This window comes from Podarcis bocagei, assembly GCF_964188305.1.
Source record: "Podarcis bocagei genome assembly, chromosome: 3".
Taxonomy (NCBI): domain Eukaryota; kingdom Metazoa; phylum Chordata; class Lepidosauria; order Squamata; family Lacertidae; genus Podarcis; species Podarcis bocagei.
In genome coordinates this window covers 7020292-7030340 of record NC_138127.1, presented here as the reverse complement: position 1 = coordinate 7030340, position 10049 = coordinate 7020292, and the positions used below count along the sequence as shown (strand labels likewise).

Here is a 10049-nt window from a genome sequence, read left to right as displayed (position 1 = left end):
TTCCAGGTCCTACCCCAGCACTCTAACCATTATACCACACTGGCTTAGCCTAGGCTTGGCAACAGTCCTTCTCACCACTGACCAGATATGGAGACGTGCCGTGGGATTGATATACAGTGGTACTTCGGGTTAAGAACTTAATTCGTTCCGGAGGTCTATTCTTAACCTGAAACTGTTTTTAACCTGAAGCACCACTTTAGCTAATGGGTCCTCCTGCTGCCGCTGCGCCGCCACGGCATGATTTCTGTTCTCATCCTGAAGCCGAGTTCTTAACCCGAGGTACTATTTCTGGGTTAGCAGAGTCTGTAACCTGAAGCATCTGTAACCTGAGGTACCACTGTACTGAACTTGTTCAGCAAGGCACAGGCGGTATTTGCCCCTATTTTGCAGGGACCGTCCCAGATTTACAGAAGCCTCCCCAATTTCTGATTTGAACCCAGAATATCCCACTTTTCCTTAGGTAAAGGTAAAGGGATGCCTGGCCATTAGGTCCAGTTGTGGCTGACTCTGGGGTTGTGGCGCTCATCTCGCTTTATTGGCCGTGGGAGCCGGCATACAGCTTCCGGTCATGTGGCCAGGATGACTAAGCCGCTTCTGGCGAACCAGAGCAGCGCACTGAAACGCCGTTTACCTTCCCGCCAGAGTGGTACCTATTTATCTACTTGCACTTTGACATGCTTTCGAACTGCTAGGTGGGCAGGAGCAGGGACTGAGCAACGGGAGCTCACCCCGTCGTGGGGATTCGAACCGCCAACCTTTTGATTGGCAAGTCCTAGGCTCTGTGGTTTAACCCACAGCGCCACCCGCGCCCCTCCACTTTTCCTTAAGACGTCACTATTTTCATCGGAGAAATGTTGGAGGATATGCATTAAGAGTCTCACCAGATCTCAACCTGTGACTCCCATTTACACTGATTTCTTTAGAACCACCTCCTTTTAGACTTGGCACTTTCGCTTTCTACTTTCACCCACGCGGTGGCACTGTTGCCTCGTCTTGAAACGCTCCGGCCTCGGTCAAAGGAGCAAAAAACCCGGGCAAGAAAATAAAGAGCACGTACAATACTAGGAAAGGTCTCGGAATTACGCCCACCCTACCCCACACCCCATCGCAAACCCGCCCCTCCGAGGGCCGTCGCTGCCTTGCAAAGAGGCCCGCGAAGGCGCACCCACCCACGAAGCCTCCCTCGCACTCTGCGCCAGTAGGAGGCGCGCAAGAGAGCGCAAAGATGCGGATGGAGACGGAGGCGGATCCCGAAGGCGAGGGAGGCGCTGCCCGCACTGCGAAGCCAGGTAGGTGGGCAGCGGGAGAAAGGAGGCCGCGCGGGGCAGAGGCTTGCTATGCGCCCCCCAGGGAGATGGGGGCCTGGGAGAGAGAGGGCCAGGTGGCGGCAGCAGCAGCAGCAGCAGCCGCCTTTGTATGCCCCGCACCGTGCACCGGACTGACAGCAGAGCGCGCCAGCCCGGGCTGGAGCTCCCTCCTTCCCCTTCTCCGGTACAATAGCCTCGCCTGGCCTATGGCAGCCCGCCGGGCCGCGATTGACAAGCCCGGCCAAGGCCGAGGGCCTTGCAGAGCCGTCACTTCCTCCTGTTCCGGCGAGGGCTCCTCGGGTGCCTCCCTGTTGCTGCTCCGGGTGTCACTCTTGCAGCGCAAAAGGGAGATGCCTCGCCCCCGCCACCGGGGATATGCGGAAAGGGCAAAGGGAAACTTGCAGGATTTGGGGGTGAAAACCTGGGCTGGGGGGTTGGGGGAGAGAGAGACCCGGCGTGCACAGATAACGCCTCTGGAGCTGGTGGTCAAACATGGCAGGCGCGCTGCCTGTGTTTTCCAAACTGAAACTTTTGCACGCGCTCAGAAGATCGGCGGAGGTCGCGTTTTGCAAGAGGTGTCACATGTGCGGGTTATCTTCCTGCTGCTGCTGCTGCGCAAAGCCATCCTGAGTCCAGAGCAGCCTTTCTCAGCCTTGGGTCCGCAGATGGAACAGGCTCCCTCGAAACGTGGTGGGTTTTCCATCCAGAGGAGGTTTTTGAGCAGAGGTTGGACGGCATGGGGGGGGGGGAGGGAAGCTGCTCCGCCCCCTAAATAAATAAAAAATATTAGTAAAGGTAAAGGGGTCCCTGACCATTAGGTCCAGTTGTGGCCGACTCTGGGGTTGTGGCGCTCATCTCGCTTTATTGGCTGAGGGAGCCGGCATACAGCTTCCGGGTCATGTGGTTAGCATGACTAAGCCGCTTCTGGTGAACCAGAGCAGCACATGGAAACGCCGTTTACCTTCCTGCTGGAGCGGTACCTATTTATCTACTTGCACTTTGATGTGCTTTCAAACTGCTAGGTGGGCAGGAGTAGGGACCGAGCAACAGGAGCTTACCCCATCACGGGGATTCGAACCACCAACCTTCTGACCAGCAAACCCTAGGCTCTGTGGTTTAACCCACAGCACCACCTGCATCCCTATTAACTAACTGACTATATTAACTAACTGACTATATTAACTAACTGACAAATCGCATCGCAGATAGCTCGGTTCTGCCACACACATCCCAACCTGATAGATCCTGGCTACGCCCATACTGGATGGCCATCAGTCATGGATGCTTTAGTTGATGAAATATACTTGGAGCCGAGTGTGGATTTCATGCTCTTTATTCAGCTCAGCTCGGAAGTTCCCCCCGAAATGTCTGCTTTATATACATTTTTTACACAATGGGCCCCACCTGATTGGCTAATTCTGGGATTCTTCTGTAGGCCAATCAGGTTGCGGATTCACTTCCACCCAGAGTTGGATTGGGTGGCTCCTGCGGACCAATCAGACTGCTGCATTCTGGATCCTATTGTTCTAGGACCAATCAGACTGCTGCATTTTGGATCCTATTCAACTCAGTACACAACAGTTGAGGTTCCTTCACTGCAGAGGCTAGGATCAAATGACTCTCGGGTCCCTTCCAGCCCTACAATTCCATTATTCTATGACTATAATTCTCATGGTCCCTGGCCACTGGTCCCGCTAGCTCTAGGGCTGATGGAAACTGTAGTCTTACAATCGGATTCTGCAACAGGGCTCCCTGTTCTGGTCAGTTTGGGAGGGAAGCTTGCATCCAAGGGCAAACTGAAAAAGTAAATAACAAAAACAATTTGGCCCTGGGAAGCAGAGTAAGAAAGTTTCAGCAGTTAAATTGCTAGGTAGGAGGTTGACCTCCAGGTTAGACTTTTGAAGAATGTTGGGTGGCCAGTGCGCAGCCTGGAAAAACTGCAAATTCTCCATGATTTGTGGGGCAAGTGGTTTAGGTTTATTATGCTTTGGAGAGCAGTTTGGGATAAAGGGCCAAGGTGCTTTAGAATTAGCTAAGAGCAGTGGTGGAATTTGGGCTTTCATATTTCAGCAGCGTACTGTGCGATGCCAAAATTTGTTGCCCTCTCCTGGCCCTCACCTTCCGTTGCTTGCCATTGTTGCAGTGTCCCCAGTGGCACCCTCACAGCTCAGCACCCCCCAGTGCTGGCAAACCAGTCCTGCCCCCCCCATCGCTCTCCACTAAGAGCTAGTTTGCCCCTTAACACCTGCCACGCGGAGGCTGCCTTCAGATGTCTTCTAAAACTCAGATAATTGTTTATTTTATTGACATCTGATGGGAGGACGTTCTACAGGGCAGGCGCCACTACCGAGAAGGCCCTCTGCCTGGTTGCCTGTAACCTCATTTCTCACAGGGAGGGAACCACCAGAAGGTCCTCGGAGCTGGACCTCAGCTGAACGATGGGGGTGAAGACGCTCCTTCAGGTATACTGGGCCGAGGCCATTTAGGGCTTTAAAGGTCAGCACCAACACTTTGAATTGTGCTCAGAAATGTATTGGGAGCCAATGTAGGTCTTTCAGGACCAGTGTTATATGGTCTCGGCCACTCCCAGTCAACCAGTCTAGCTGTAGAGCTCGAAAACTCACTTTGTCTCTGGTATTTGTAATATGGAGACTGGTTTCTTAAGACAGCTTGAATGCAAGACAGGATTTCTTCTAATCCTCCAGTTTGCAGACCTGACCATGGGTGCATATTGGTTTGCTGGGTGGACAGAGCTGACCGCCATGTCCAGGAATGTGTTTTCCTTTAATTGTTGGGTGTTCACAAGAACATTGGATCATAACTCTCTTTCCCCCTCTTTCCCTGAGTTTTTCTATATTCTCACTGGTAACTTGGTTTTCTGCCCTATAGATTTTTCATCATGAGTGTGGACTGGATTGGCTTTGGTTATGCTGCGGTTGTGGCTCTCGGAGGTGCTGCAGGATATATTCGCAAAGGTAAGCACTGGAATTGTAGAATACACACACACAAAAATGGAGTCTTCTTTCCCACTTCTCCTTGGATCACATTCCAGTGGTGTAGAAAGAATCATGTGAAACACTTCAGTTTCCCATTTAGGGAAGGTTTTAATGTTTGATGTTTTATCATCTTTTTAATATTCTGTTGGGAGCTGCCCAGAGTGGCTGGAGAAACCCAGCCAGATGGGCAGGGTATAAATAATAAATTGTTGTTGTTGTTATTTATTAAATGACTAAATAAATAAATATGTAGGGCTGGAGGAGAGGGGGTTACTCCCCTCAGTGCCATCATGATACAAAAGCTCATTTTCTGTCTATACTTTACCAGAGTGTTTGATGTGAGACGAGCCTAGTCATTTAATAATTCTGATTTAGTCTTCAGGTAAGGCCAAAAATCTAGTTAGTTAAGATACTTATGGAATCCAACTTGGTGGACACCCCACCAGATTTTGAGGTTCTGCTGAACCTCAGCCAGACAGCTTGCTTTTCACTTCACTATAAAAAGAAACTAAATTAATACTTGAGCGTTCTCTCCTACCAAAAGTGCTCCTTCTTTTAAAGTATTTTTTTAAAAAGATGTCTTTGAATTTATCTTGTATATTTATTTTCTCTCACACATACATACATAGCACTTTTGCACAAAACTGGTTTCAAGACTGAAATCCATAAAGCCTTTCAGATTTCAACCAGATCAGAATAAAATCTTAAATCTGGTCTGGTCAGATTATTTGATTGATTGGTTGATCTTAAATCTTGGAACAGTTGTAGAAAGGAGTGGAGGGAAATCTTAGCATGCAATATACATTTTAAATACAGTCATACCTTGGGTTGAAATAGCTTCGTGTTGAACGTTTTCGGGTTGCGCTCTGCGGCGACCCAGAAGTAACGAAACCTGTTACTTCCAGGTTTCGCCGCTCACACATGCGCAGACGCTCAAAATGACATCACGCACATGCGCGGAAGCGGCGAATCGTGATCCGCGCAGACGCGGGTTGCATTCACTTCAGGATGCAAACGGGGCTCCAGAACGGATCCTGTTCGTATCCAGAGGTACAACTGTAAATGTATTTTAAGTTTACCAAAAAGTGACCGTCATATTTCAAAAAGGCATTGTAGAAGCATTTCCGTTTCTTTTTCAGTTTTCTGCATATTTCCTTTTTCCCCTCTAAGCTTGATCTATTGTGATATCATTGTGACAGGCAGCAAAATCTCTTTGGTGGCTGGCCTGTTCTTCGGCTTGATGGCTGCTTATGGAGCATATTGGGTAACTCACGACCCCAGAGATATAAAGATATCGTTGTGTAAGTATCCTGCTTTCTGGAAAAGGCATTGCACGGCAAGTTTAACAGGAAATTGAAATCTTGCTTTGAATGTAATCATCCTAAAACAAATGATCATAAACTGAAAACAGATAGCCGTAAAATGGGAAGTACCTTTGTAACAGCTGCAGGTATTGACTCAAAATAAGCAGTCACATCCAGTTTTAACTGCTTCATTTGGCTCCAGGGGGCATTTGGACTTCCAGTGAGGAATGCAACAGGCTGAGGTGAAAGCAGCTCCCCTGTTCTCTTTAATGTTAGGAAATGTTTCACATTTGGCACACTAATCGATGGCGCAGCTCTTCCATGTGCAGAGCTATAATCTATTTACATAGGACCAGGGTGGATTTGATTTAAATCAAATCAGTTTAAATCACGATTTAAATCACTAGTCAGTAAGATTTAAATCATTTTATTTTTTTACAGAAGGCTCATTCTTGCCGGTATAATCTTAATATTTACAACCAGATGAAGGTTTCATTTTTTGAATAATTAATTTTCAGAGTAGTTTTTACAGTTATATCAAAAATTACTGATTTGGTTATACATAGACAGATAATTATGAAGTTATTGTGAGGTTTGATAAGTTAACTGTTTGTATTTGGACAACTTTTCTGCTGTACTTTATTGGAAGGAGAAAAACAATCATTTCCTTAATAACAATTTAAACAATTTATTTAACTAAAACACTCATATTATAGCATATTTATCCATGTTTGTTAACTGATGTGGTTAAACATTTTTTGAAAAAACAAACAAACCTCAGACTGAGTTTTAGCACACACATGAAAAACTTAAAACAAATCCTTATTTCCTGATGGATAGCCTTTGGACTATAATGTAACTTAAATAGAAAACTATCTTTAGAAAGATTTTTTCTGAAAGCGTTTTATTTTAAAAATCCAATTTAAATTTTAAATTTCCAATTAAAATTTTTAAAAATCCAATTTAAATTTAAAAATCTGATTTTTTTAATTAAGAAAAAAATTGATTTTTATCCACCCTGCATAGCACGCACCTGAGCCTTGCAGAGCTGTGCATCATGAGGATAGAGCAGTCTGGTACCCTCAAGATCTTTGGGACCACAACTCCCATCATCCTTGGCCACTGAGCACGCTCTGTTGTTGTTACGTTTTGTTGTTGTGAACTACCCTGGAAACATGGTTGAAAGGCAGCATTTAAAAACCCATAGAATTAATAATAAACTAATGCTTGTATGTATATTTGCAGTCACAGCTTTCCTCCTGACAGTTGTAATGGGAGTGAGGTTTAAGAGGACCAAGAAGCTAATGCCAGCTGGAATCATAGCAGGCCTCAGGTAGGTAAATAAAGGGAGAGAGAGTCCCCTTTTTTACTCAGCTGCAGTCCAGTCAGCACATATCTGAGAGAGCAAGCATCCCTGAACACTGGGGGACTTACTCCAGAGTAAGTAAGCATAGGATTGTATTGCACACAACTTTAAACCACGGTCAGAGAGCTGCTGGTTGCAAATCTGTCTCTTGATTATAGAACTAGTTTTTAGGTGACAAAAGTTGTGGCGGTTGCATCCAGACTGTCCCTTACACAAGCAGAAAGGGTCCATCTGTGAGGTCATGGCAGAAACTCTTGCCAGAAGAACAGGAGGTGATTTGGGTTGATCCCAACTTTTCCTCCGCAAGCACTTTTCCTTCCACACTGTTCCCTTCGGAGCTGGCTTCAGGGAGCAGCAGGATATTGGGGAAAGTTTGCCTGTTGCTGGTTGCAAACCACAGCATTTCATAGTTTTCTGAGACCAAATTCTGTGTGTTCTGTGATTTTGCAGCTACACTGAGGTACATGATCTTATATTGGAGATATCGTTTCCAGTATAGATTGGAGATATAGTTTCCTGACCTTAAAACAAACAAGCAAGTTTCTTGTTTTTTAAGAGTAGGAAGCTAGGATTGAGAGTACATCATCAGTAGGTTGAGAGAATGTTATTTCATATGTGGTCAAAGAGTATTGGGCAGTGGCGTAGCGTGGGTTGTCAGCACCCGGGGCAAGGCAAGTAATTTGCGCCCCCTAACCCGTGGATTTCAGCAGGGGCAGAGAGCTGCGAGTGCGAGCACGCCCCCCCCCCCGATGTTGCGCCCGGTGTGGCCGGCCCCCCCTGCACCCCCCACGCTACGCCACTGGTATTGGGAAATAATTCATAATGAATTGGGGGGGGGGGGGGAGGTTAAAAGTACTTTCCCAAAAAAACCCACACCAGAATCCTTTTTGTTGGGGATAATCCAGACAGAAATTCCCAGGTGTCAAAAAAGGTTATTTATGTATGCCACGGCTGCTGCCCGTGGTTTGTTAGCCCCAAAATGGAAAACGAGTGAGTTCCCAAATAAAGAGGAATGGCAACTTAAACTGGTGGAATGTGCGCAGCTTGCGGACCTAACATATAGAATAAGAGAACAAGAAGAACAAACGTTTCAAGAAGATTGGGAAATGTTTATTGAATATTTGGGGGAAATTGTGTGCGCTCGAAAACGTGGGCAGCATTAAGATAAATTCAACAGTGTAAATAAGTTTTGAAGGATGTAATACTTTAATGGAATACTGAATGGTTTAGTTTATGTAAAATATGCAGGGATTTATGATAGGCAAGATGAACCATGGAAAGAGAAGAACGGAAGTCTTTGATATTTTAAGGTTGTTTAAATGAGCATTCTAAATTGTAAAACAGAAAATTTAAGAGAAAGAGAGAAAGAGACAGAACATCATCAGTGCCTTGTAAAACTGGGGAGAGGGGTAGGGGGCAGTATTGGCCACCACCACCCTTTTTTTTTTGCTTATCTCTATGATTTGAAGAATAACTAAATGCACTAACTAAATAAGCAAATGAATAACATTTGCATACTTTGTGCAGTTCACAGAATTCAGCTTTTCTGAGCAGGGACTTTGGGTTACCTTGGTGTAGGGTTTTGTTTTTTTAAAAAAGATTAGAGTATACATAGTCCTAGATATGGAAATGTATCTTTCACGTCTCAACTGGCAGCATGCTTGCTAATTTCACTCTCTCTCTCTCTCTCTCTCTCTCTTTTAAACATAGCCTTCTGATGATCTTGAAGCTTGTTCTTCACCTGGTATGAGAGACCAAAGCAGCAGGAAACAGCATTTGTATAATTTTACATGAACAAGCAACAATTCCTTTGTATTTTTCAATGTATATGTAGGAAGATCAAGCACTTTTGGGGTTAATGACTACTGCACAAAAGGCAGTGTTACTTTTTTGTGGATTTGGGGCTACATTCTTTAAGTTGCGTTAGTGTTTTCTCTAAGTAGCATTTTCTTGGGCTGTGGTCCTATACCCCTGGGAGCAATTGACCTCAATGGCATTTATTTCTGATTAGAAATGTATACGATTGTTCATAATTTTTGTTGACATCTATGTTCTTGTTTAGACAAGTGATTGACTTGTCCTTTAATGACGATCCTAGTTTTTTTTTTATTTCTTGTGGAGCAGTGAGATTTCAGTGATGCCTTACTCTTAATAGTAAGAAGTACACCATCAGAAATAATGGGAATCACAAGACCATTGAAACTCAGACTCCTGCTCTGTGGCATATGCTTTAAAATTCATCTGCAGCCCTGAATGACAATTTTGCAGACATGGAGATTTACAAAACACGAAATAGAGCACTGCAAACATGCATACATAACAATTTTCATTATGTGGGTCTTATGTTGTACTGAAGCTCCCTGATTAATAGACATATCTGATGAATATAGAACTAAAAACATTTTTTATTGCCGAAACCCAGGAAAGCTTTGTTTCCGTCCAGAAATCCAGAATATGGAAACTGCCAAAACTGAAATAAAGAAGTTTAATATATTGAAGGCACGTTCCCTTGTCTTAATTGCTGACATTGAAAAACTTCTTGAATTCTTAGGATGATGAAGTATAAGTAACCAGAAGAGAGCTTTTGTGATTTTACTACTAGGTAAAGGTAAAAAGGTTAAGTCCAGTCAAAGGCAATGATGGGGTTGCGACGCTCATCTCACTTTCAGGACGAGGAAGCCGACATTTGTCCACAGACAGCTTTCTGGGTCATGTGACCAGCATGACTAAACCACTTCTGGTGCAATGGGGCACTGGCGGAAACCAGAGCGCACAGAAAAACAGTTTAACTTCGTGCCACAGCAGTACCTATTTATCTACTTGCACTGGTGTGCTTTCGAACTGCTAGGTTGGCAGGAGCTGGGACAGAGCAACAGCTCACCCCGTCGTGTGGATTCGAACCACTGACCTTCCAATCGGCAAGCCCAAGAGGCTCAGTGGTTTAGAGCACAGCGCCACCCACGTTACTACTTGGTGTGACTTATGTTCTGTGTCCTTCAAATGTTGTATTGTCACCACTCGGGAGTTTTCAGGTGAACTTTGGAAGAGTTCAGAATCAGGCCATAGTCCTCACCAG

At 45.2% G+C, this 10049-nt stretch overlaps 1 protein-coding gene across 2 annotated transcripts; it reads left to right on the top strand.

Annotated features, from left to right (window-relative positions):
- Positions 1-1123: 1123 nt before the first annotated feature.
- TMEM14A (transmembrane protein 14A) lies at positions 1124-9471 on the top strand. 2 transcript variants are annotated; one of them, XM_081187301.1, is made up of 5 exons: positions 1124-1289; positions 4197-4282; positions 5503-5604; positions 6853-6940; positions 8684-9471. In XM_081187301.1, exons 2-5 carry the CDS (start codon positions 4207-4209, stop codon positions 8721-8723), a joined length of 306 nt encoding a protein of 101 aa, XP_081043427.1. In that variant the 5' UTR covers positions 1124-1289; positions 4197-4206; the 3' UTR covers positions 8724-9471. The 2 variants fall into 2 exon arrangements, with proteins under 2 accessions (XP_081043427.1, XP_081043426.1); XM_081187300.1 differs by lacking the exon at positions 1124-1289 and adding an exon at positions 1776-1997.
- The last annotated feature ends 578 nt before the right edge of the window (positions 9472-10049 follow it).